The sequence below is a fragment of the Coccinella septempunctata genome, chromosome 6, assembly GCF_907165205.1.
Source record: "Coccinella septempunctata chromosome 6, icCocSept1.1, whole genome shotgun sequence".
In the NCBI taxonomy this organism is placed as follows: Eukaryota; Metazoa; Arthropoda; class Insecta; order Coleoptera; family Coccinellidae; genus Coccinella; species Coccinella septempunctata.
The window spans coordinates 27255731-27283524 of NC_058194.1; the positions used below are offsets into that span (position 1 = coordinate 27255731).

The window sequence follows — 27794 nt, forward strand, 5'->3', positions numbered from 1 at the left end:
GGAACAAATAATAACAAATTATATAATTGCTGCAAATGATTATATCAATTCATGAAAAGCTCAGAAAAAAAGATAGTACGAAGATTCTTACCTGAATGTTCATATTTGTGCCTTGCCAAGGAGCTCTGCTTGGAAAACGCTTTATCACACTGATCACATATGAACTGGCCTTCAAGTTCTTGTTCATGGTTCCCCAACAAGGGACTGCCTAAACTTTTCAACATGTACTGGGACATCTTCAGCCTTTTGGACAAATTTGCTGGATCCTCATCTCCCACTTCAACCTTAATGTCTTTATAATCGTGCCATTTCTTGTCAGTATTGGGACTGAGTCCGTTCTGCATCTGATTGTTGTTGATCAGTTGCGAGAGACTTGGAAGATCCGTAACACCGAACTGCATCAGTTGTTCCATGGGAACCAGTCCCATGCCTGGTAGGTTCAACTTATGCTGCGGTTGGGCTAATATTTGCGCTAGTCGACTACTGTTGGTCAGTTCTGAGGGGGAGGAAGCAGAGGGCAGCTCTGAAGAATTCGAGTTTTGGTAACTGGTTGAGTAGGGCATATACTGCGGCACTGGACTCCTTGGCGACTTTCTACTGAGATTCACAACTTCATCACAGAATTCGGATTTAGGATTTGCTGAGGTAGGTCTGGCGGGAGAACTATTTGGTGTTGATTCAAAGGAGCGGCTTCTCTTCAATGAAAGATCCAGTGGTTCATCATCACCGTATTGATTAGAGTAAGATTCCCCTCCAATTTTATGACCAATCAGTTGTGGACTCGAAGGGTGTCCACTTGGAGAGTACTTCTGAACCGCTGATGGACTGTATGGCACATGTATCAACCGCCCTTCTCTTCGATCCCTCGCTCTTGTGTTCTGGAACCATACTTGGACGACCCTTACTGCAAAACCAATGGATGCGGCAATTTTTTCCAAATCTTCCCTCTTAGGGCGGGGATTCTGAGCATAACTCTCTTTCAGTATTTTGAGTTGCTCGTCGGAAATCAAGGACCTGACACGCACTTTCCTTCCGTCTTCCGACAAATGGTCCGTTGTGGTAACAGCAGATTCACAGTAGATATCATCGTCACCCTTCGATCGATCATAGTCTTGATCCTCGTTACCGCTGAAACTACCGCTTCTTTCTTTCCTAAATTCTTCTGATTTATTGGCGACTGCTTCTTCTAACCTTGCGGCCAAGCCTTCGTTCTTGATATCACATTTATGTTCACTCATTTGATGTGCACTGGCGAAAACTATACTGCAGTTATTGCACCTGTTGATGGGCTCTGGTTTGGGGGAGTGTTGTTGGGAGAAATTGCTTTGGCAGTCGCTGTTATTCGAAGAATCCGACGAGAACTTCTGCATATTGGCCTGGAGGAACTGCTTGGTCACGTTGGCGTTCACAGTTTCTAAAATCCGTTTGACGGCTTCCAATTCGCCGTCGTCTTTTTTATCTTCTTTGGGTTCCTCTTTGTTCTCCGCGTCTTCGTCCATGACTAGATCTCCGCAACTGGAATCGTTAGATTTTGGAGTGTTATCGATCTGATCTTCCTGGGAGGATTCGACGTCGATTTCTTTCTCTTTGGAGGCGTCCTCGATTTGGCTTTGAGGGTACTCAGTGGACTGGACCGGCCTTGAAGGAGACGCCCTCTGTTGTAGGTGATCCAAGATTTGGCTCAGTGTGGGGAAGTTGTACGCGTGGGGATGTGGTGCATTCAACAGGGCCGGAGGGGTCAAGTAGAACGGAGCTACTGGCGAGTTTGCGGCCAACGACGACTGTAAAAATGCCGCTGTAGCGTCTGAGTATTTGGGAAGGATGGGCAAGAAGGAATTATGATCCGGGCTGTTGGAGATGTTGTTGTTCATCGGACTGTCGTTGCATCGTTTGAGTAGGCGGCCGTTCTGTTGGATGTTTTTGTCCAACATTGTGTTTGCTGGCGCCCTTGTCCTGCCCAGTTTTATGTTCATAACCAGGCATTTTTTCGATGTCATGTGACTAGAATAGGAACCTGAGTGCGAGAACCGTTTCCCGCAGTTGCCGCACTCGAAGGGTTTCTCACCACTGTGGATACGTTTGTGTTCCTGGAAAGAAAATGAAGGTTTAGACTTAACACATTATGCACAAGCGCAGAACTTGTGTGCACGTAAATGGCTGATTGTTCGCTCGCTTTTAAATCGTAAATTGTTTGTTTAAATGTGAGGGTGTAAAACTAAAGTCAAAGGGGCAGATGTATAGTCGTTTTTGCTCGTTATTCAAGAAACATAAGATGGACTATACACAGAAAATTCTATACAGTTTACAACAAGACATTTGTGACCGTAACTATTTTCGAAATTTTCCAATTGGGTCAATTAATTAGTGAAATGATTCGGAAAAAGTAGAGAGGGTTTGCAGGTAGTGTTTGGTTCAATATAGCACGTTCCTCTGGTGTCACATTTCGAAAATAACCGACATCTAATCTGAGTAAAAAGCATCATCCCTACGTGGCACTCAAGAGACTGGTTTGCATAGGTATTTAGATTTTTTTCTGATCTTATAATTGACTATACCTTTGCCCCAATAATTCTACAAATTGAATGCCGCCGAAGGTGGATTATTGATGAAAATATCTTACCTTGAGGTGATGTTTGAATTTGAAAGCTTTGTCGCATTCCGTACATTTGAACTTCCTGAGGACGGCACTTTCATCATGGCTGATCATGTGACGTTGAAGACGATAGACGTTTGCGAATGTTTTATTACAGATTTTACAAGACTGAAACAAAGAAAAACATCAATTAGTTCCTAACGTTCAGGGTTCAGCAAGCTCCACAAAAATTACGTATATTCAAACAGTAAAATTCATGAAGAAATGGGTAAAATAATGAGTTAGGTTAGTGATTGAAAATTTAGATTTCTCATATTGAAAAAATTGGTGAATGGAAATGGAAACTTTAGGAACACTCTCAAAATCTCTGAACTTTGAAGTGAAGCAGTATACCTATTCCAAATTTTCTACGACCTTGTATCAATTCATTGCACGGATGACAACACCGGAAGCTGTGTTCAAGTGTTGAGAGGAAATTGTTTATCTCGCAACGAAAAAAGGTCTGAGGGACGTTGGAAGTAACTTTATCGGTATAATTGCGAAAATGTGGTAGATCCTACACAAAGTTTCATTAATACCTTAAAGAAAGAAACATTTCGTACCAAAATTGACACAAAACACTGCGATGCAGAGGTTTATTATTGAAAATAATAAACCATCTTTAAGCTTGTTTCATTTTTTTGATATGTTTCAAAAAAATCATGATACCCAAAAAAAAACAATAGCTAGATGATCACCGATATGCTTTCGCTATACGTGTTTACAGGAATCGTTTTTATTAACGTGGTGTATTGAAATATGTAAAGAGTGTTATCCACTCCGTTCTGTATCTATTTTTACTTATTCCCCAACGACCTGATAGCACCGAACAAGAGATGTTATACAGTTTAATGGATTAGGAGGAACAGAGTGGTCGAAACATTTCTGAAACGATGACAGCCGGGCACAAAAAGATGCCACATGTGTGCGAGATCAGACCGTGTGAAAGAGTTTAGATACGTGACGTACATGTAATGGACCATCACACCGCCTGTTTTTGCGTTCAATTTTTTCCAGCGAAGATATATGGAATATTTGAACCGCCTGCGTAATGTTTAATGAAAGACGAGCGTAGGTGAGATCGGTTCTACGGCGTAAATTTAAACGCCCAACAGGTTATGGGCCCAGATCCGAGATTTTTCAATTGGAAATTCAATGAGGCGATCTAATTGCCATTCTCTCGACAATCTTGCTCTGGTATTGATTCTGCCAGTATTAGTCATTACCGCTTCTGAATTAATGTAGTTTATGTGTTCAGGGGGGGTTATTAATGATTTTCGTCGTGACTGGAGCAGGTTAAGTGCTGTGGTCTGCGTTATACATTATGATAAAGAGGTCAGTTTTTTTTCTCCTTCTCGAGAGCAGACGCTAATATGTGATCTGCTTTTCACGTTATGATGTTAGAATGGGAACAGTGAATGTTACGTAATATAATGCAAAGTTTCAAGCATTTGGTTCATTATTTCCAAAAGTTTTGGGGGACATGTAGAATTTTTAGTATATAATCACTCACTATCAAATTGAAAATGCTGCTTCAACAGCCTGTATTTCGGAAACAAGGTCTTAATATAGGTTCCTACTAAGTCTCGCAATATTTCTCGATATCGAATATATAATCAAATTTTTCGGGACATCCTGTATATTTCCATTCTTAGGAACGAATAATGGGAAGTTTAAATCTAGGTATATCAATAGAACTAATGGCACTAAAACAGTATAATAAATGAGAAGAAGAAGGAGAATCGAAGGCTACAACAATAAATTTCACACGACACAACATGATAAAGAATGATGAAACTTCCAAACAGTTTCCGTCGCATCATCCACCTTGTTCCAATTTTATCGCCCCGATAAAGGATTCCTTCAGATTGATTGTTTTGATTCTCATCGTCGGCAACGAAACTAAACACCTGTGTCAACAGAAGTGTTATTAATGCAGTCATAGCCTTTCTGTGAGAAATGAAACAAAAGGTATGTGCTACCTGTTGAAAGACGGTATCTTGTTTACGACGCTGTCAGCGGAAAATTATCATCTGCGAAGATAAGAGGAATCGAGGGCTACCTACTTATTTGGCGCACTACGCAAAAACGTGAATAATCTTCAAATTGAATTAGTCACCTGCTTGTTACCATCTCTTTCCTTTCGGTCTTATCACCTTACAATAACATCGTCTTTTCAGTTCAAGGTGCTATCGCGTTTCGCTGTGTTTTTTCCATTTGTCTATTACCTACGTGCCTCTGAGTGAAACTAGTCATGGTGTGGTGGAAAGTTTGACCTACACTCACACTCCAAAGTACAAAAAAAGAAAAGAAAAATCATCTGATTCAATTCATGGCCTTTAATAATGAAGAATATTATCAGCCAGTCTTCAAGCGTACGTTTGCGAGACAAATTGTTGAAATTTTACCACATTTGGTGCTCTGATTTGAGTTCTCGAATTGATTTGGAAGCATTTCATAAGCCTTTAGTTAGAGCCATGTCTGAATTATTTTCGTATCTAATCGATAGTGCATAAAAAAAGCGAATTCAGACAATCCACAAATCTTTTATTCCACTTGCAGTAACAAAAAAGGTCCCGATTCCTTCGTTTCATACATTCCGTGAAAAATCAACTCCCAACTTCCTCGAATTCATATTGATCAACGTTAATCATCAGAGAACTGAAGACACGACTGGGAATATTTAAAAAGGATAATTAATGAATGTGAGGCGCAAAGAATTTTCTCATCTTCAACCGGCGTCAGTTCTCACATGTGAGGTCAAATGCCGTTTGTGCTTCCAATCAACGTTATTATGACATGGTGTGTATCATTGGTAGTTGGTGTTGGTACCCAGCGGGTTTAGCTTGACTCTAACTAATGGAAAGGTTAAAGGCGATCGCAGGTCAATTGCTCTGTTTACGTAACGATCTACGGTAATAAACCAGGCAATTGTTTTGTCCTTAACAGTTGCGACCAAAAATTGCCCCGAACCAATTAACGATAAGTCGCTTTCATGGGGACACAAGAATATTTTCGTATAACCTTAATTGCTCTTAAGTATATCGTGATATATTTCAATAAGATGTAATTAAATGGAGGTTCGGGTTAGGTTGATGATCTCATCATTGATTCCGAGTATATTAACGGTATCTGGTGGGAGTCTTTGACTAGTACAAATATTTCAACAGTATGGATTCTTGAGGTCAAAAGAAACACTTTTTTCCTTTACAATTTTTTCCCGAGTCGGCTCGGTTTGAAAGATACAGGCTATTGAAAAACCATAAAAAAATGTTATTTATAGTTCCGTCTTGCAGCCGGTTTTATATAGTTATATAGTTTTTCATTTATTTGATTAATTTTTTTCGAACACAAGATATCATCCACGTCTTCCAGTTTTCTCATTATGACCATTACGTACCATAGAAATACCAAAAATTCAAAGAACCCAACTCTTGAAACTAAGTTGGACGCTGTCTACTGAATATTTGAAAATAAAAGTATTCCTCATATTCTTTCGTATAATGCGCCGTTTTCGAGTAATTTGATGTTCAAAAATTGAAAAAATGTGAAAAATGGGGTACTTTCGTTGAATACAACCCTGTTTGCAAGATCCACAGATGTGAAGTCTCACAGACTTAGCTAGTTATTCTCATAGGTAATTCTGTTTTTCCAGGGTCGGCACAGCTCATTATGAAAGCTTAAAATCTTTTTATCAGGACCGAATCGGTAAAAATGGTATAGGAAAAAGTATTTCTTTGGACGATAAGAATTTACTGTTAAAATATTCGTACGAGTCATAGACTGAGCCAATTATGTATTTCAAAAAAAGCTGACACATTTTCTACGGAATCATTTCGTGATATGATCTAAACTATTCGGATTGTTCGTCTATAGGTCTAGAAGCAAACATTACACCTATACGCTGGCGCTTGTAATATGAGATACGGAAATTTTAAGTTATTTATGGCATGATGAACTAGTGCTTCGTATAGTATGTGTACACAAATGTTACGAGTAATTCGAGAATTATGTGTATTTAACGTTAAGTACCGCCCAGAAGTATTTCCATCAACGTTCTAGGAACGCCAATGTCTAGGAAACAGCGTCATAACCGAAACACGTTTTTTTTTGTATTAAACGTCAACAGGAAGAGTTGCGATACATATTTGAATTCACCAAATATTAGGAGTGGAAAATCTACACTACAGTCCATTCACTCTTATAAAAGCAATCGGTTGGCCAAAGTTTTTGTAACTAGAACGGAATAAGGTTGGCAAACATGAAATGACTCAATTTTTCAAGGCTACCGACTGATTTTAATCAAGTGAAGGGACTATTTATATGTATATTATATAATTTTTTTCGCTTACCACTTGAGCGTTGGGAGAATGTAACAATTCGTGTTTGTCCAACTGGTCTTTCGTAGAAAAAGAACTAGCACATTGTGAGCAAGGGAATGGACCCCCAGAACTAACGAGGCTGGGGGTTGGGGAGAGAGCACTGTGGTTCGAGGAGTTTCCGTTTTCCGAACAGGCTGCCAGGTCGGCATGTGAGGTTTCCATGTGTTCTTTCAAGGCGAGGAAGGTGCCGCAAGACTTTTGGCACTGCGAACATTTTATGTAGTCCGAATGTGCGCCTATGTCTTCTTCTTTTATCGCTCCATTTGTCAGGGGGGGAACTGTAACAGAAAAAGAAATGAAATTAGCTATTGGAAATTTTAAGTCAGTTTCATTTTCAAAATCGTATCGAACATGTGGGGGAAGGGGAAAATTAAATACTATACTTTACCCACAGAAATCAAACAGTTCTCTATCACACCAGTACAAAATAATACAAGGGGTATTATGTTTACTTCAGGCTAAATCAAACCTCTGCAATGAACTACATCATAATGAGCAAACAGTTTAAAAAATGAAGATAATGAGAAGATTAAGCAAGCTAGAAGAAGAAAATTAAATAATACAGAGAGAGAAAGGTATGAAGAATCTTTTGCAAACACTCAAGATCACTGAGATAGAACAATAATTTCAATGAAATTGGGATTAGATAAAAATTATATCTATACTACATTCACGTTTATTTAAGCAGTCGGTTGGACATGAAATAATTTTGTCGAGTTTTTGTAATTAGAACGGAGTAAGGTTGGCACTCATGAAATGTCGTTAATGTCATAACGCCGTTGCCAAAACTAATATCAATTTTTATTACGAAAATGCCGAAAGTGATTGAAAAAAGAGACAGGGTTTCAGGAAGTGCTATTTAGAATTCAGGTCCGCTCACTCAAATAGTTATACCCTGATATTTTAAAATCCACAATAAGTCAGACGGTAGCGAACATATTCAATGTAAGAGAATTTATATAATGTTTCATCTGAATCTAAACGACTTATATTACAGCTGAATATTTCCACAACCAGAAAGATTGTGAATGAAGAGGATGACAGAGAATTTCCTTCTATTGGGAGACCCAAAAAAGAGGTGACATTTGAGAATTTTATGTTGGAGTGAAATAACGCAAAAAGTTTACTACAGGATTTTCGATTAATGTCATCGTAGAATAAGTTCCCGAAAATTGATTTTTCTATTTTTCATTTGACTTGTCCTATACATTGTAAATGTCTTAAGGTACCAATAAATACCTATTCAATATTATTATATCAATGTATTAAGATGAACAGCCGCAAATACGCGCCAGTTGTCCTGTTAATTGTTTATTCATGTGAAATTTTTGTTCAAAGATGAAGTTACCTACTCTTGACTTGAAACTTCCTTTAATTCGTTTACTTATATTGATGCAAAATGATTTCTATTGAAGAATTTAACATTCTTGTAATTATCTGTTAATTCCTTCGGGAGATACCCATTCCCAACCACTGCATCATATGCATTTCATCTTTTGGTTAATATTTTTGAAATCTACAACCGATGTAACGTATTCAAACTTCAGCCAAAGAAGTTAACGAACATCAACTCTCCTCAAGCCAGTGAATATTATGATATTATACTGATCTCTTGTATTTTCCACGCAAATAACTGGATTTGGTATGCCTTCAATCAGTTTGTATAAACTTCAATTATTTTCGTCACATATTTTCCGAAGAGATTCGACATTGTGATAGAATACGTAATAACAGAAACTTTTAAGTAGAACGGGCAACATAGCTTTGATTTAAAAGCCAAGAATGTTTTGACAAGCTTCATAACCCCACATTTTCGTACTATACACAGTGAAATGTGTCAAATTTCCATGGCCAACCGAGTGCTAAAATAAAAGTGAATGGAGTATAGTAATGAACTGAATTTCTTCAGATCTACATTTTGCATATTAGTAGTTCTAGGACGAAAGGACTTTTTCTGCTCGTTCATATTTCTATTTCATCTAAGTACAGTCTTCTTGGAATTCGCATAGAAAAAATGAACTTGAAGCAGACATTTTCAAGTTAAACAAATTCATAAGAACAACGAGTTTTCATCTCGGTTTCATCAAGTATGGACCGGCTCAATCAAATTAATAGACTGATCGATACGATAAAAAAATACTTCCACATCCGGCGAATTTGTAAAATGATCTTCCATTTCTTTAGCAGTGAACGATTAATAAAAAAAAAAAGATTTGTTTGAACAAGGCAAAGCATTGTGCCACTTTCCTCACTTAGGTGAACAACTATTTTCGACTGATAATTAATACTAATTAATACGTTTCAAGACGTACTATGACTTTCGTAACGTATATTCCCCAAGATAACTCCTTATTGCCACACAAAGAAGTACCTGTTTATCACTGCGGTATGAATCACGGTACCTCATGATCCAAATCATCGCTTTTATCACAATTTTCGTTTATTAATACCACTCTAATCACAACTGGGAATGAGCACAAAGGAACATGTTGGTCGGTTTGGAACTTGGTCGAAGGTAGATAAAGCTTGACTGTTGGGATGACTAATGTGTACTTCCCTTGGATAAGATTATTACTAATTGGCATGAAAATAATACAGAAAGATACAGAATTGCAAGAGGCTGACTTTGAAAAATATGTATATACTTCGATTTACACCTATGACTATTCAAGAGGAAAGTTGGTTTGGAGGAAAATGAAATTTGCATAATTGGAAACTCAGAATACGAAAAATACATAAATTTACGTGACCTCAAGATCGAATATTTTCAAAATCATTCCCAAGAATTGACATGTTACATTCGAAGCATTCAGCAATCGAATACCAATTGTTGGATTTTTGATGAGCGTCATCAGTATTCACATTTTTATGACGATTCTATTCCAAAATCTTCAACTCCTGCTGAAAATTTACGAATTATTTATAGATCCACGAGATATTTTGAATAATGATGTAATAAAATATGTGTTTCTGATTATACGAGGATAAATTGAAAAATTCTTAGCCTACTATAGAACCAAACAAAATTTCAATGACAAAATATTTTATTACTCAACATATTCTCCTCTTAATTGGATACATTTATTACAGCGAACCTGCAACGTCTGTAGACCTTTCAAAAAAAAATGTTTTTTTTGCTCTGCAAACCAGACCTCTACAGCTTTTATTACCTCCTCGTTGGAAGAAAATTTACGACCTTTTAAACTTTTTTTCAGTTGAGGAAAGAAATGACAGCCAATGGAGCCAAATCTGGTGAATAAGGGGGTTGTTCTAGTAATTCAAACCCTAAATCACGAATTTTTGCTTGGCAACATGAGATTTGTGTGCAGGGGCGTTGTCCTACAAAAACAAAACACCTTTGAATATCTTTCCGCGTCTTTTCTCTCTAATTTTTTCCCGTTGAGAGGTCAGTAATGTCGAATAGTAATCTCCGGTTATTGTTCTACCCTTATCCAAAAAATCAATCATGATTACTCCACGAGAATCCCAAAAAACTGAAGCAAGAACTTTTCCAGCAGATTTTTGGACACGAAACTTCTCAGGTCTTAGAGAACCAAAGTGTCGCCATTCCATCGATTTTGATTTGTTTCTGGATCGTAGAAATGTACCCAAATCTCATCCTTAGTAACAATTTTCAAATCGAGCACAGATCGAACGCGATGATTCTACCCTTGCAAGCTTTTGGACAACATTCAAACATTTGGGGATCCATTTCGCAAAAATTTGTCTCATGTCCAAATTAACGAGAACTATATGAAGAAGAATATCAAAAGTCTGGTTCTTGTTGAAACAAAGTACAAATAATGAAAAAAACATCAAGAAAAAACAATTCACACTGATTAAAAAATATATTATTCTTCTATCCTTTTCTTATGCCAAAAGATTAGGATCCACATAAATTCCATAGCCGATAATCAAGTACCAAAACGTTTCACGCAAAATAACAGATCTCGCAACTCCAGATAAACCTTGAAACCCACCAGACCTTCAAAAGGAACCATAAATTAAACGTGGAGATACGCAGCAAAAAAAAAACATATCTGATGCTAATGACTAGAAACAATTTGTCTATTTCAGTTTCAATTTCGACGGTGTGAGAGGCGACGAGCGTGTAGAGAACGGGGCGGCTTCGCATGCGTCGGCTCCAAGTAAACGAGGTTGCCTAACACACAGGCGTTGCGGGAGCCTTGCCGGCGTACAAAAGCTTCGTCTTTTCCAGATTGGATACGGAATTGCTAGATGGATGAGTCATGGATTTAATGCTGGCAGTTATGGCTGCATGTTAAAGGCAATTATTTCCCATCCAATCAAGTCACGGTTGAGAAGTTGATATAAACACACACTTGAAGGTAGATGTAGGAATGAATCACGTCCAGTTGGGATTGTCGTTTTTTTCTGGCTGCGTATTCCTTTAAGGGTTATCAAAGGATAACCGTTAAATGGAGTACTATCATGGAAAATGTAATTTTTAGAGAGAAACCCAGTTATTTAGAATATATAGTTATAAATTAGAATTCTGTCCAATTCGTTTTGATTTAATTCCATAATTCACGGAAAAAATTATGCGGATATTTCTGAAAATATTTTTCTACCACATCTTGGAGTAGAAAATCAATGTTCCAAATGTTTCTGAATGTACATTTTCAGCTTTAATTTTCTTCGTTTTCAAGAAGTGGCAGAATAAAAGTAGATACCAGAAAATATGGAAATTTATGTGATTCCACAATAGTTTAGAATTTCCAGATAAATCTTCATATTCGAAAGTTATTTTCGACTCAAATATGGGGATTTTGGACAATCAATTATTTTCGTAATTGATGATTGAAGATGATGAATCTCTGGGATGTTAAAGTCCGATTTTTTGGAATTGGCAATGTGGTTTTTTACAAACTTTTAAGTCGAGGAACTACATAAATATATCGAAAATATTCATTTTCTGTGCAGGTTATGTCCTGTATGTTCAAAGGACCAAAAAAGGTCGCCATTTAATTCTTGGACCTGAAAAATTCGTTGACGTGTTACAAAAGAGGGTTGCTCCAGCCCATAACTCATCCACCCACATTCACATGACCACAGGAGGTCGCTCAGGCAGCCATATACCTAGCCGAAGAAGTCACGCTTTGTTTAAAACGGAACACATGTCTGAGAAACTATGAGACTAATAAAATCCACCTATTGAAAACATCGAAAACCGGAGACCCTACACAGAACATCGAGAAACAGGTAGAAAAACGTGAAACCCCCCTAAAATGTCATGCAGACGTAGGTAAAAACCTGTTTCTGTGCACCTCCCACGTCTAATGGAACACCATAGATTCGGTAATAATGGAGTTCGGAGAGAAGCACGAGCATTTTGTAAAATCGATTAATGGAAAGGTGCGATTACACCTGCCAATGCGGTTACTTGCCCGTTACTATGCCCCTCCCCCCTTTACACCTTACTCTGTCCCACGTCTTCAACCTGAATGAAATTTAATTTCATTCATGAGTTAAGGTGCGAAAAGGGATTACCACCTGTATAATGGGGAAGGAATGAACCTTAAATGGCGTCGTTCAGTTCGATGATCGTTATATGGGAGGTGTTCCGCATGGTTCTTTTCTTGGTCCGATCAATTTGAGAACGATGGAAATTGGAAACAAATTCAAGGACAAACTAATAATTATTGGTCTTCACGTGTTCGCAAAAATAAAAATATGGTGATATATTATTATTTTTACGGATTATCCGGAAATTTTTAAATTCAATGAGATAAAATTGAATGAATTAAAAAATAATATGCATCGAGTGAAATTTAGAGACCGTTTATCATACTGATGGTTGCATTTATGGAAATAAAATTATTGTTGGGAGGGTGTACACTATACAAATGCTAATCTTAATCAATTCATCAAGGTTCAGTTCAGATGAGGGTCCAAAATTTAAAAAAAATCATTAAACTTGTTATTGAAGCCCACATTCAAACTTACATACACTTTAGAATAGAGTGAACCAATCCCTGATTCTTCAATTAATTTTCAAATTTATAAATCAATAATTATTAAATTTGTCAGGTGCGATTTAGACTGAATAAATAACTCAAAATAATAATAATGATTAGATTAAACTGCTAATTGACACAATTCGAATACAATCAATGTTATTTTATTAAATAACATTTGTATTAAATGAAGATATTTCCACATGAGAGATTATTAAATATATCAAATCTATACATGAGCCTTTGTATTTTCATATTAAAGGTTAATCTATTAATTAATTGGGATAATTCGTAATTAATATGAGCCATATTGTAGAAATAGCGGGAAATTATTAGAATACCTATAATTTATCAATATTTACGATGCCGATAATGAAAAATTGGTCAAAATATAATATATTTTTTATTGTATTTTAAAATTGAGCGTCTATAAATGTACTCCTTTGTATTTTCATATCAAAGGTTAATCTATTAATTAATTGGAATAAATCGTAATTAATATGAGCCATATTGTAGAAATAGCGGGAAATTATTAGAATACCTATAATTTATCAATATTTACGATGCCGATAATGAAAAATTGGTCAAAATATATTTTTTCATTGTATTTTTAAATTGAGCGTTTATGAATGTACTCCTTTGTATTTTCATATCAAAGGTTAATCTATTAATTAATTGGAATAAATCGTAATTAATATGAGCCATATTGTAGAAATAGCGGAAAATTATTAGAATACCTACTAGCTGACCCGGCAAACGTTGTTTTGCCATATAAATAATTTCCTTATGATTAAATTACTAAAATGGCTATTAAAAAATAAGGGTTGATCGTAGAAGGGTGAAAATTGAGGATTGTATGTATTTTTGTATGTTGTTTCATAAAAAAATAGAAATAAAAAATTTGTCTAATGAAAAATTGGTCAAAATATATTTTTTCATTGTATTTTAAAATTGAGCGTCTATAAATGTACTCCTTTGTATTTTCATATTAAAGGTTATTCTATTAATTAATTGGAATAATTCGTAATATGAGTCATATTGTAGAAATAGCGGGAAATCATTAGAATACCTATAATTTATCAATACTTACGATGCCGATAATGAAAAATTGGTCAAAATATATTTTTTCATTATATTTTAAAATTGAGCGTTTATCAAAATGTACTCCTTTGTATTTTCATATTGAAGGTTAATCTATTGATTAATTGGAATAATTCGTAATTAATATGAGCCATGTTGTAGAAATATCGGGAAATTATTAGAATACCTACAATTTATCAATATTTACGATGCCGATAATAGAAATTTGGTCAAAATATATTTTTTCATTGTATTTTGAAATTGAGCGTCTATCAAATGTAGTCCTTAATAAATTTGTGTAGAAATTTTGAATTTTATTGAATGTTGAGTTTATTTATATATTAGATAGTTTAGTTTAAGATCATTGTAAAAATCCGTATATGTATTCAGATTTGCGTGATGAAATTATGTGTTTTTATGTAAATGATTTGGTTGATGAGTAAATATATAGATGAATAAATTTAATAGGAAATCAATCAATCAATTATACGAATATACAAGTGTACCTATGACTTCAATTGGTTAATTCACCTTAATGACATTTTTCTATGTGTATTAACAATACTTGTAGTAGCCATATTGTGGAAATGGGAAATTTTTCTTCATTTGAATAATTTCAATTGTTTTCGATACCGATTTGGAGGGAGCGTCGGTTGTGATAATTGACGAAAATGTTGATGATCTGAGATTCTATTGTGACAGTTTCAAGAATATCAAATTTTCGATAGGCATATCTGGATCTTGTTTAAGGAAATAATTATAAAAATATTATCGTTTTGTTCCAATCGAACGAAAGCTTCGGTTTCAAATTCCCTGGAATATGGAGGTCACTTTCGGTAAGGCATTGATGTCAGTTAAACTTGATAACAGTCTGCTCTTACGACCGCTTTAGTATTTTTACGGGCCTTATCAGATGATACCGAAAAACTGTTGGAAACCGGCGATAACGAGTAATTTATATCCTACTGATATCGGCATTTCCTCAGAACTAAAGGTAACACAATCTGACCTCAAAGACATTTCTATTTGCCGATCAAACATGAAATCGACGTGGGGGGAACATTTTGCGATGCTGGTTTCATGGACCGAGGACAACAGGTGTTGGTTCTTCGAATGTTGTTGTAAACTTTTTGCGCGCACCTTGAACAGATGTTCCAGGTGAACTACGGTGGGTAAACTACAGGGTAGCCAAACATCGGTGGAAAAATCAACAAAGAAAAGTCATCTACCTGTGAGACACAGCGCGTTCATAGACGCCATCCAGCCGGGCAAAATAATAAACAATTACGAACAAAACAAGAACAAAGCAGCACACCGCGGATCGGTCGTGAAACTCTGACGGCGTTCAGAACATATATTTCTTTGAACAACTGTGGGGCGCACGTAAAACTGCCAAACTCATCGGGACACCGGTCACTCCGCTCACTGATCAGGTGTGTTGGAGGGTTGGTACTCACGTTGAACGGTGTTCCATACATTTGCCAGACTCCATAGTCGATAGGAGTAACTGTCGTAACAACCAAACATGCTATCACTGCGCGCTACCATGGCCAACTAAGAGAATATTCACACGCGGCCGACGCCAGGCCACTGTGTTGTGATGAGAGCAGCCCCTACTACTTCGGCGTCCCTCCCCCCCACACGGAACGCGCGACGCCGCCTGTACCTACCTAACATTGCATCAACGCCCCCAAATCTGATCAGCCGATATCAAATTGACGAGAGCGGTGTGCGATGAAGATAGAGATTCAAATCACGGCAGGACGTCGGAAGGGCATCTTCTATTTCGCTTCCGCGTCCTGACTGGACGTCCACGGCCACTTGATTTACTAATTATTACGTAAAGTCGTAAAGAATCTTGGTCAAAGGACCAAGGTTCACCAAAAGACGCACCGAAAGAATTTCGTCGTTAAGTAGGCTATGAAAATTTGACAGTTTCATACAAAGATACATACTACATGTCAACAGTATCAATTGCTCTAGAATATCAACCACCTTTAGGTAATTAAACGTGAATTTATGCTTCTGCAGAGTCCAGGGCAGTAGAGAGATGCAAAAACGAAGAGAAAAATAAAGATGGGAGTTTCTAATGTATATATTTATTGCAAATTCGAAAATTATGAAGAATTAAAACTCTTTCTCAGGTATTTGGACAATGTTTATTTATATTCCTAGTTTTTTTGTCATAAAACCGACGTTTCGGTCACACATCGGACCTTTATCAAGGCTGAAATTTTTAAAAATGAGTCTCTACATAAAACAAACGACATTACACTTACTTTAATGATTACATAGGAACAAGGTCAAACTGTAGCAATTGAACATAAATCGTCATACAATAAAATTCTTTCCTTCTCCCACAATTACAAATTTTTCAAGGAATCTCAGAATAACCGTTGACATATTTTATTTTTTTATCGGAGGTAATATCTAGATTATTCCAGAAAGAAACACAGAACCTAAACATATTTACATAGAATATAATTCTTTTTCTTTGTTTATAAAACATTGATATTGTTCACATTAACGTCCATTAACGTCTTCCCTATAATTTATTGTCTTGTTTATTGTTATGTAAATCATTTCGCGAAACGTCGGTTTTATGACAAAAAACTAGGAATATAAATAAACATTGTCCAAATACCTGAGAAAGAGTTTTAATATTTAAAGAATATGGACGAGAGTGGAAATCAAAATTAAAATATATATTTTCTGCTCAGTTGAATAAAACATTTCCTTTTGTATAGGGCGAGTCTCTAGCTTGGAATAAATTCAGTAGCTATATTCCATTCACATTTATTATAGCAGTCCGTTGGCCATGAAATAATTTTCTCAAGTTTTTGTAACTTGTAAGTTCATCTTGATTTGAAACTTCCTTTGATTCCTTTCACTTATATTGATGCAAGATGATTATTGTTGAAGAATTTATCATTCTTGTAATTATCTGTTAATTCCTTCGGGAGATACCCATTCCCAACCACTGCATCATATGCATTTCATCTTCTGGTTAATATTTTTGAAATCTAAACCGATGTAACGTATTCAAACTTTAGCCAAAGAATATAACGAACATTAACTCTCCTCAAGCCAGTGAATATTATGATATTATACTGATCTCTTGTATTTTCCACGCAAATAACTGGATTTGGTAGGCCTTCAATCAGTTTGTATAAACTTCAATTATTTTCGTCACATATTTTCCGAAGAGATTCGACATTGTGATAGAATACGTAATAACAGAAACTTTTAAGTAGAACGGGCAACATAGCGTTGATTTAAAAGCCAAAAATGTTTTGACAAGCTTCATAACACCACATTTTCGTACTATACACAGTGAAATGTGTCAAATTTCCATGGCCAGCCTTGTGCTAAAATAAAAGTGAATGGAGTATACATAAACAACAGTTTCTTTTCGATTTTTTGACTCGTACGTATATTCCAACAGTAGTAGGATTCTTGAGGTCAAAAGAATCACTTTTTTCCTACACCAATTTTCCGATTTGGCCCTGATAAAAAGATGTAGCCATTTTCAATTTCCATAATGAGCTGTGCCACCCCAAGAAAAATAAAATTACCTACCTCCAGAATAACTAGCTAAATCTGTGTGACAATACACATCCGTGGATCTTTTAAAGAGAGTTAGTACCTAATTCATTTAATATCACAGATGTTTTTAAGTTTTGAACATCAAATTACTCGAAAACGGCGTATTATACGAGTACATATAAAGAATACTTTTATTTTACACTGGTATATCTATGGGAGATGATTCCCCAACATAAGGGTCCTAAAACAGAAGAATCACCACTTGGAAGACTGGACCTGGTCGAAAGACCCTCCCAGTCAAAAGCAAGATTTGGCTATTATTAGTTTCAGTACTGAAGGCATTACTAACGACGAGGGTGATCCTCCACCAAGATCAGCTGAAGATTTTTGACGTAGAGATGATATTCCTCCCAGTGCAATTGAAGGACAAGTTATGCACCTATGATTTTTTATTTTTTCTTCATTCATCATCAAGTCTTTGAATAAGTTTTGATGAAAGTTTCATTTTTCACTTTTTTTCTCGTTTTCTGTTCTATAAATACTATAAGGAACTATAAGGACAATCCTTATAGTTCCAAAATAACCCCAAAATCAGTCAATAATGTTGAAAATATAACGAAAAAGACTACGTCTGAGTTTTATCCTAGCTCCCTGGAGTGTCCCAATATTAAAAAGCCATAAATTAATTTCTTATCGATCAACCTGCTATCAAAAAGTTCAAGAGGTTGTTTATCCTCGTAGGATAATTTCCTGCCAGTGGTTATTTGTCAACCGAATCAGTGATAACCTTAATTTTTTGTTATTATTGATAGCGACGTTCCATCTTCCCAGCTTTGCCAACTCTCGAAATATGAAGAGAAAACAGCTTGGTCGTTTTTTCAAGTGTTGGGACCAAAGTATAACTAAAATGAGCTATATGGTTGGCGGGCAATCCTTTTTCAACTCAAATTCACCGTTCGGATACCTGAGGAAGACCTTATTATAAGAAAATAATAAAACTATCGCTGTGAATTCCATAGAAGAATTCAGAGGACCAAAAATGTGTACTACAGATGTTATATTTACCGCTGTTCCGAATGGACCATCCATTTTTTTCCTATTGTGTAGCATCTGAACTTAAAGGTACAGGCGTGAGAACCGTTGGATGAATTATTTCAAGAACCCAGATGTGTTTCAGTTAAGCATAATTAGGTGTTTGGTTGAATGTCTTATTGTCATCTTTTGTTCGGGAGCTGCTGCTATACAGAATAATGTGACTTGAATGTACGAAAGAAGGTTTTTAGGATCGAGAATTCCAAAAAAGAACTTTCCTAGCTCCCATCAAATTTGAAGATATACGTGACTGTTTATCCTCCAACTGACAGGAAAATTGGGGGATGAAATATGAAAAAATACATGACGAAATATTGAGGTTTGAGAATATGTAATTCAATTTACATTGTTCCATTATATTGAACGTATTAATTATTTCGGGATTTATGCGTTTGATTACATTTCGATACTAATAATTCACGTAATCATAATCAACGGTTTTCATAAACGATTACTTCAAAATAGTCCCATCAATTCATCACGAACTAACTAACGATAAAGGAAAATTATGAGGTTATCGGTGAACGAAACAAATAGGTACAAACTGAAATCTCTATAGACACTCCAAAATGATAACTGAATAATCAGACAACTTAGGTGAGTACGCGTAGGATCTAGCGTACCTTGCTGTCCAAACCAAACGAACAAAAGAAATAATTTACTCTCCATTAATTGAAAATTCAAATATTTGGCTTAGATAATTAGTGCATTCGATAAAGAGGAAATTCAGTCGAATTCCTTTCCTTCGGGTTACCTTTATCTCTTCGATACCGTTTTGTTGATACAGGGTGACAAAGATCATATACACGACCAATTACATTAACACTGTGTAAACTCTGGATCTGTTCAAAGGTGACGGGCTACTAATTGTGTAAATTTTTAAAGCTCATCACACGGATTTATTATGGATATGTGGATCAGGAATGGAAAGTTTTCAGATGGTCATTGTGTTTTTGTTGACTAGTGGCGCTTGAATTCTTCGATTTAACAAATATTAGATATATAAATATTAGAAACAAAATAAATTGATTGAAATCAAAAAGTGTGTTATGTTGGTTTATTCTCCTTATAACATAATCATAAAGCTTCTGATACTTTTTCCAATGAAGAATAAAGGTTTGGTGTAATGGATCTTCCCAGATAAACTGAGTTTTCGAATGGATATAAAATTGTCATAAGATTATTCAGACATATTTTTTTTCCCCGAAGACCCTGTGCATTTTCGAGAGTTTTTCCCCAAAGCGTGCAAGGGTAGAAGCATCTCTTTCGATCTTTGCTCGATGTAGACTTCCGAATTGTTACTATGGATGAGACTTTAGTACATTTTTACGATCCAGAAACAAAGCAACAATCGATGGAATGGCGACAATGGAAACACCTAAGAAGTTTCGTGTCCAAAAATCTGCTGGAAATGTTCTTGCTTCAGTTTTTTGGGATTGGCATGAAGTAATCATGATTGATTTTTTGGATAAGGGTAGAACAATAACCGGAGATTACTATTCGACATTACTGACCACTCTACGGAAAAAAAATTTAAGAGAAAAAACGCGGAGAGCTATCCAAAGGTGCTTTGTTTTTGCAGGACAATGCCCCTGCACATAAATCTCATGTTGCATGCAGAAAATTGGTGATTTAGGGTTTGAATTACAAGAACACCCCCCTTATTCACCAGATTTGGCTACATCCGAATATCATCTCTTTCCTCAACTGAAAAAAAGTTTGAAGGGTCGTGAATTTTCTTCCAACGAGCAGGTAATGAAAGCTAAGGTTCTGGTTTACAGAACAAGAAGAAATATTTTTTTTGAAAGGTCTAGAGACGTTGCAGGTTCGCTATAGTAAATGTATCCAATTGAGAGGAGAATATGTTGAGTAACATATTATTTTGACATTGAAATTTTGTTTGGTTCTATAGTAGGCTAAGAATTTTTCAATATATCCTCGTATTAATCATTATTCGATACATATATGAACTTTGTAATTCACTATACAGTGTCATTACTTTTTTACCACACCCAAAATTATACAAATAGTTGTGATAGATATTTTAATTTCAAACAGTGAATGAAATTACTTTTCATAACAGAAAGTGACATGAGCATGAAAATACTTTTGATATTCCTCAAATCTCCGATAACACAATAAAAATTAAATTATTTGAAATATCTTGGGTGATGTCATGAAAAAATTTACCCTCCATAATTTTCACATTATTCAAAGAGCACATACTCGTTGATTATGAAACAGAATGGATCGAATAGATGTTTGTGGCATACGTGTGATAGAAACACACCAAACTGAACAAGCACAATTTAAAAAAGTCTTACCTCCAACTCCAAAAAATCCCTCCGACCAAATTGAACTAACACATAAATAATTGTCACCTAAATCGATATCAGTCCTTTATTTATGGAACTAACTAGGTGGTATATCGAACAAATTTTACGAACCAACATCCTGCAAGTTAACAGGTAAGGTTTACGTACGCAAAATACTGATAATATGGTAAACGTGTGTACGGTTGCCGGATGTGGTCTCAAAATATGTCGAACAAAAACGGAAGATGATAGCATTCCTAACCAGGTGGGAACGTTTTTCGATAAAAATCGTGATTATCAAGCTATGAGGCCATCAATTACATACAGCGGGTTTCATAAAACTTTGATCAACGATCAACGATTTGACAGTCACTCGATTTCTAAAAAAAAATCACTGAAACCTTTTCATTTCTGAATATTTTGAAAAAGTAGGAATTGTGAATCATCAAATTGACGAATAAACATCATAATTTGATGCCAGAATGATATTCTGAATGATCATGCCTGAATTATCGATCTATTCGTCAATCAAACTTTGATTCCCCGATCAAGCTTGATCCTGATCCATGAAACCCGGGGATAGTCTTTATTCAATTGTTCAATTCATCAGTCTCTATTCATGCACAATCTCTAAGAAACCTTATATTCATTGGATTATAAAATTTTCTTCTCACTCTATGTCAGTTCAAGAAACATGATGGGAATTCCAAAATGCTATTTCCAATGCCACCCTATATACGGTGGGACATTAATTCTTGTACTAACCTGAATGTTGTCGTATATAAGGGCAATAAATCAAACAATAAAATCGTACAGAAGGACAAAGTATCATCTTGTTACACACAGATATACTGAAACCAAGAATTATAAATTTCTGAAGAACGTTTTCACTGGATTTATTATTCATGGTTGACATGGTACAACCGAAACGGAATTAATATGGGGAATTTGAATGCTGACATGAGAGTGATCGTAAAATTTGGATGCGAAATGTTTTAGGGTGCATAGAGACAGACGTATTGAGTCTGGGGAGACAAGGAACACTCTGACTTGTTGATAGTGAAGGTTTCCCTTGAAACGTATAACGAAGGGAAATAGCTGAATGTGATACGTATTCTAAAAGAGCAACTTTTCTTGTAATAAATTCCGAAATTTCATTAAGATCGGTGCAACCGTTCGATACTGGACGAATTTTTATGTGACCCCATCTTTTTGGGAATTTTTCGATGTCAACTTTCGACACTTTGAATAAAAAGTACAACGCTGACCACATAATAGCAAGACCTTTCAAATGAGGTATCACTTATCCCATTTTCTTTATTGAAAATATAGGGGTTGGGGTTGTAAAATTAAGGGTTGAAACGATACTGTTTTGAATTAAATCTCAGAAGTTATTTCTCTGGAGCTTTTTATTATATTCCTTTCTCTACCGACCTAGATTGATGGGAAATTAGAAAAATATGAAAATTTAGTACTAGCTCCATGTCTTTCACCACTTATATTGACTGCACTCGTTGCTATTTGTCAACTGTCAAAGTGTCAATCCTCGTGTTAAACACTAGTCTATGCGTGGTGTAAGGGGGATACTGTTCAATATTTTCGCCATATCTGTCTCGATAATTGTTGACATGAGTATGCCTGCCATAATTGTTGGAATAAGATTCAGATTTGATGGAGGCCTGTTTAGCAGGCGTACAAAGTTTATCGAGGAACTTCAATATTCAGACGACTTCGCACTTATCGCTAGCAGCTCAGAGGACCTACAGATAATGTTGGACACCTATAAACATATCTAGGAAGCTTTAGGCCTTAGTCTCAATATTGACAAAACAAAAATCCTGGTAAGTCCACCAGAAAGCCTTCAAACAGATATCAGTCTGGAGGATGAAACTCTAGAACAGGTCGAGCAGTTCAAATACTTCGGAAGCTTCATGAATACTAGGGCTAACCTGGACACGGAAATACACAACCGTATCAATTCGGCATTACGGGCATTCTGGAAGCTAAATGACAGAATGTTTCAAAATTACGACCTCAATCTGAAGACCAGACAAAGGAGTGGTCCACCCAAGGCTTCTTCAAGGAAGCGAAAGCTGGACTCCCTACAGGCGACACATTAAACAGCTTGAGCAAACGCAACAACGTCATCTAAGACAAATAATGCACATCAGATGGTTCCATAAACTTTCAAATGCAGAAGTCTTGCAGCGCGCAAGTTGTATAACAATTGAGACTCGAGTAACAAGGGCCCGACTCAGATGGAGCGGCCACATTCTGAGGATGCAAGACACAAGACTCCCCAAAATAGCTCTGTATGGCGAATTCACAGAGGGAGCTCGGAAACCAGGAGGCCAGTATAAACGGTTTAAGGATATACTGGATTAATCATAACTGGGAACAACTATCGTTGGACAGATCACAGTGGAGGTCTTTGGTCCACAGCTATAATGGAGACTCGAGAAGAATACAGCGGCGGCCAAATCTGGTTGGTGACTATCCATGCTCGTAGTGTGGAAGGATCTGTAGGTCACGGTTGGGTCTCTTCAGTCACAGGAGGGCATACAGTCGCAAGTAGCCCTAAGAAATTATAAGTTTGATTGCACTGATAGTTTTGTTTTTTAGTCTTTTTGTAGATTTATTCTCGGTAACGAGATTCAATGATTACACGGGTCAACACCAAATTTGACTTTGACTGCAAAGCATAAAATTTCGATAGTTTAGATCCTAATTAGACGAAAAAAAAATATATGGCATGAAAAAGTTTGCTTCTGTGTTTAGGAGACTGATTCAACGATAGCATTTGCAATAAAAACAAGCAACTTGTGGAGCCCATGGCTTGTCTTGATTCCAAACAGGAAAGTCAAAATATGCTTCATAGGCTTCAGAGAGAACGTGAGATGTCTTTAATTCGTATTTCACGTCACGAATTATAATAAATTGACCACATATAAAACAAAATGCATCAGCATCGTATTTACACTTTCTTGACAATATTTGAAGTTTGTCTGGGCTAGTAAACAACACCTGATCATTGTTTATGACTCTAGTGGCCTCTTGCGGCACCTTGTAAACGTAAACACCCCACTCTCATCGGACGGTCTTTTTGAATTATTAAAAATTATTAAAAAAATGAAGAACGACTATTAATACTATTACTATCACAAAAGCAAACTTTATACCAAAAAAACTTATTTTCTTTTCGTTTTTGTGCATAATTAACCGGAAAATCCTAATATAAACGTTAGGACAAAGAAAAAAACTTTTTTTGTAGAGTCGTGTTATGAGTCTCGCATCATGCGAAATTTGAATTTCGTTTAGTTTTATTTTCCCAGTTTTTAATGGAGTTTTTCTAAGCTCTTCTTTCGTAGGAACCTTCTACGAAGTAAGAGGAAGATTCCAAAAAGAAAATGGATAAAATCTGTTCAGCGGTTTTTACGTGATGAGATGACAACGAAAAACAGGGTTCCATTTTTATTTATAAAGATTCTGTGGCATGAGAACGATTTTAAAGTCCATCACACCCAAAGGACTTCCATGAAGCTAACATGGAACGTACCCCTGCAAACCCCATGGAATCTATCCAGTCGACTACCCCCAATAACTAGAATCGTTAATTGCTCCCTTCCCAGTCAGGTTTCCCGTCCATCTAAAAACGTCGATCTAATCTCCAGCGTGCCACAGACGGGTCACAGACGCATTCATCAAATTCGTTCGAAAAATGCTAAGCATATTTACGGCGCTTATCAAGCGGGTGCGTTCAGGTGAACAAAAGGGATGCGATTATTGGGAAGAAGGGGATGCGGGCTCCTCTCCTGCGTCCTGCATACACGTTCGATTTGACTCGCACAGGGGTGACAGTGTCAAAGTCGCCCCGCAAAATTCTACCCGCCGTCGGATCGTGACAATAGAAATCGACCTTCTTTTTATTACCCCTCTATGACTCAACCGTTCGGATGCAAGGGAAATTGATTTTTCCTACGCCGGCCGTGTACAGCGTGTGTATTTAGCAATTGGGATACCCATATGCGATGAATACTACCTATACAGGGTGTCTGCAAACAAATGTGAAGGACTTAGGGAGATGATTCCTCGATGAAAATAAGCAGAGGTATACTTCATTCAATTTTATTTTAGCAGTCGGTTGGCCATGGAAATTTGACACATTTCACTCTGTATAGTACGAAAATGTGGGGTTATGAAGCTTGTCAAAACATTTTCGGGTTTTAAATCAACGCTATGTTGCCCGTTCAACGTAAAAGTTTCTGTTATTACGTATTTTATCACAATGTCGAATCTCTTCGGAAAATATGTGACGAACATAATTGAAGTTTATACAAAATGTTTGAAGGCATACCAAATCCAGTTATTTACATGGAAAATACAAGAGATCAGTATAATATCATAATATGCACTAGCTTGAGGAGAGGTAATGTTCGTTAATTTCTTTGGCTAAAGTTTGAATACGTTACATCAGTTGTAGATTTCAAAAATATTAACCCGAAGATGAAATGCATATGATGCAGTTGTTGGGAATGGGTATCTCCCGAAGGAGTTAACAGATAATTACAAAAATCATCTTGCATCAATATATAAGTAAAGGGAATTAAAGGCAGTTTCAAGTTAAGATGCAAAACTTCACCGTTGAACAAAAATTTCACATGAATAAACAATTAACAGGACAACTGGCGCGTATTTGTGGCTATTCATCTTAATACATTGATGTAATAATAATAATTAGGTATTTATTATACCTTAAGACATTTACTTTGTATAGGACAAGTCAAATGAAAAATAGAAAAATCCATTTCAGGGAACTTATTCTCCGATGATATTTATCGAAAATTCTATAGTAAATTTTTCGCATTACTTCACTGAAATAAAAAATTCTCAAATGCCACCACTTTTTTGGGTCTCCCAATAGAAGGAAATTCTTTGTCATCCTCTTCATTCACAATCTTTCTGATTGTGGAAATATTCAGCTGAAATATAAGTCGTTTAGATTCAGATGAAACATTATATAAATTCTCTTACATTGAATATGTTCGCTACCGTCTGACGTATTGTGGATTTTAGAATATCAGGGTATAACTATTTGAATGAGCGGACCTGAATTCTAAATAGCACTTCCTGAAACCCTGTCTCTTTTTTCAATCACTTTCGACATTTTCGAATTTTCGTAATAAAAATTGATATTAGTTGTGGCAACGGCGTTATGACATTAACGACATTTCATGAGTGCCAACCTAACTTCGTTCTAGTTACAAAAATTTGAGAAAATTATTTCATGGCCAACCGACTGCTAAAATAAATCTGAATGAAGTATAGTTGCTATAATTTTTTTTCGAAATCGACCTCCCTTCCAAGATGCAGCCTTTGGAAGGCGATGGCGAGTAGACAGATTTTAATTTTTTCATGGGTTCTAAAAAACACTGATTCATAAAACTATACATTATATGAGGCACTGAGTAGATGTTACCCACACATTTTTTTTTAGTCTCATAACTTTATTATTAGGGTTTGAAAATAACAACCCCTTATGATTTTCCTACAAAAATTGTTCTCGTGGGATATATTTTCGAAAAATAAAATCCTCTTATTGTTTCCCATTCAATTCTGGAGAAGAAAAGTTTCTTGCAAAATTTCGATATAGTCGATGTTTTTCTCGGAATAAATAAGAACTCACAAGCACTTCTGATCACTATTCATTCCATTTCATCGTGTAAGTGTTTCATAGAATGACTATCTCCCGCTAAAATACATGTTGATATTTTCAATCCCTAACCATAAAGTTATGAGATCTAAAAAAAATGTGTTAGTAACATCTACTTAGTGCTTCATATAAGTATAGCTTCATGACTCAGTGTTTTTTAAAACCCGTAAAAAAAATTAAAAACTGTCAACTTGTCATCGCCTGCGAAAGACATTAGGTCCTTTCGTTTGCATAAAAAGTGTAGCACTTTCCTACACTCAATTCGATTTACACCAGTGTAGAGGAAGTGTAGTTTATTTACACATAGTCAAAAGGGGATGTAGATAAACTACACCTCCTCTACACTGGTGTAAATTCAATCAGCAAACGAATACAAGAATCGAGTGTAGAAAAGTGCTACACTTTTTAAGCAAACGAAAGGACCTTGTATCTTGGAAGGGAATGTGAATTAGATGTACTGCAGCATCAGTATTTTGGGAAATAAATCACTTTTAGTGTAAAATTTCTAAAAAAAATTGGTCAACTTTGAGGAGCTGTAGCAGCCAGAAAAAAGGCACTGGATATAAGGTGATTCTTTGAATGGTAGACTGGTTCTTTGCAAATAGAAAAAACCTTGTTTCATCCAAGCACCGAGAATGGTTCAGTTTTTATGATTTTTTTCGCGAAGGTCCAAAATTTCCGATGTTCAATCGACCATAACTTGAAAAATAAATTCTTTAAAAAATATCTGTTTGCTTATTCGTGTTCTACGCCCTCGAATTAGTGCACAGTATGAATTTGGTTTTGATCGGAGACCAAAAATATTTTTCAGAAAATCGCAATTTTTCCATACATATGTGTGGAAAATTTGAAAAATTTTCGATCTCTCCGATTTCCACCAAAATTTAAGTATTTACTATTTCGAGGGCGTAGATTACGAATATGCAAACATAATTTTGCTGAAAGGATCAGTTTTCAAGTTATGCTCGATGGAAAGTAGGAAATTTTGGTCGGTCGCGAAAAAAATCATAAAATCTAAACTGTTCGCAGTAGATGAATGACAGTTAGTTTTTTCTATTG

The 27794-nt window shown here is 36.0% G+C and overlaps 1 protein-coding gene across 5 annotated transcripts in view; it reads right to left on the bottom strand.

The window, feature by feature from the left end:
- Positions 1-27794, bottom strand: part of LOC123314797 (zinc finger protein 1) — a 346820-nt gene that overhangs the window by 1906 nt on the left and 317120 nt on the right. For 2 of the 5 annotated variants that reach the window (XM_044900155.1, XM_044900154.1), the window contains 3 exons: positions 6985-7292; positions 2621-2761; positions 92-2087 (listed from right to left, as the gene is read on the bottom strand). In XM_044900155.1, the coding sequence (XP_044756090.1) occupies positions 92-2087; positions 2621-2761; positions 6985-7292 (2445 nt within the window). Of the gene's footprint in view, positions 1-91; positions 2088-2620; positions 2762-6984; positions 7293-15301; positions 15488-15529; positions 15678-21034; positions 21053-27794 lie in introns of those variants that run through there. The other 3 variants (XM_044900158.1, XM_044900156.1, XM_044900157.1) reach the window with 3 other exon arrangements.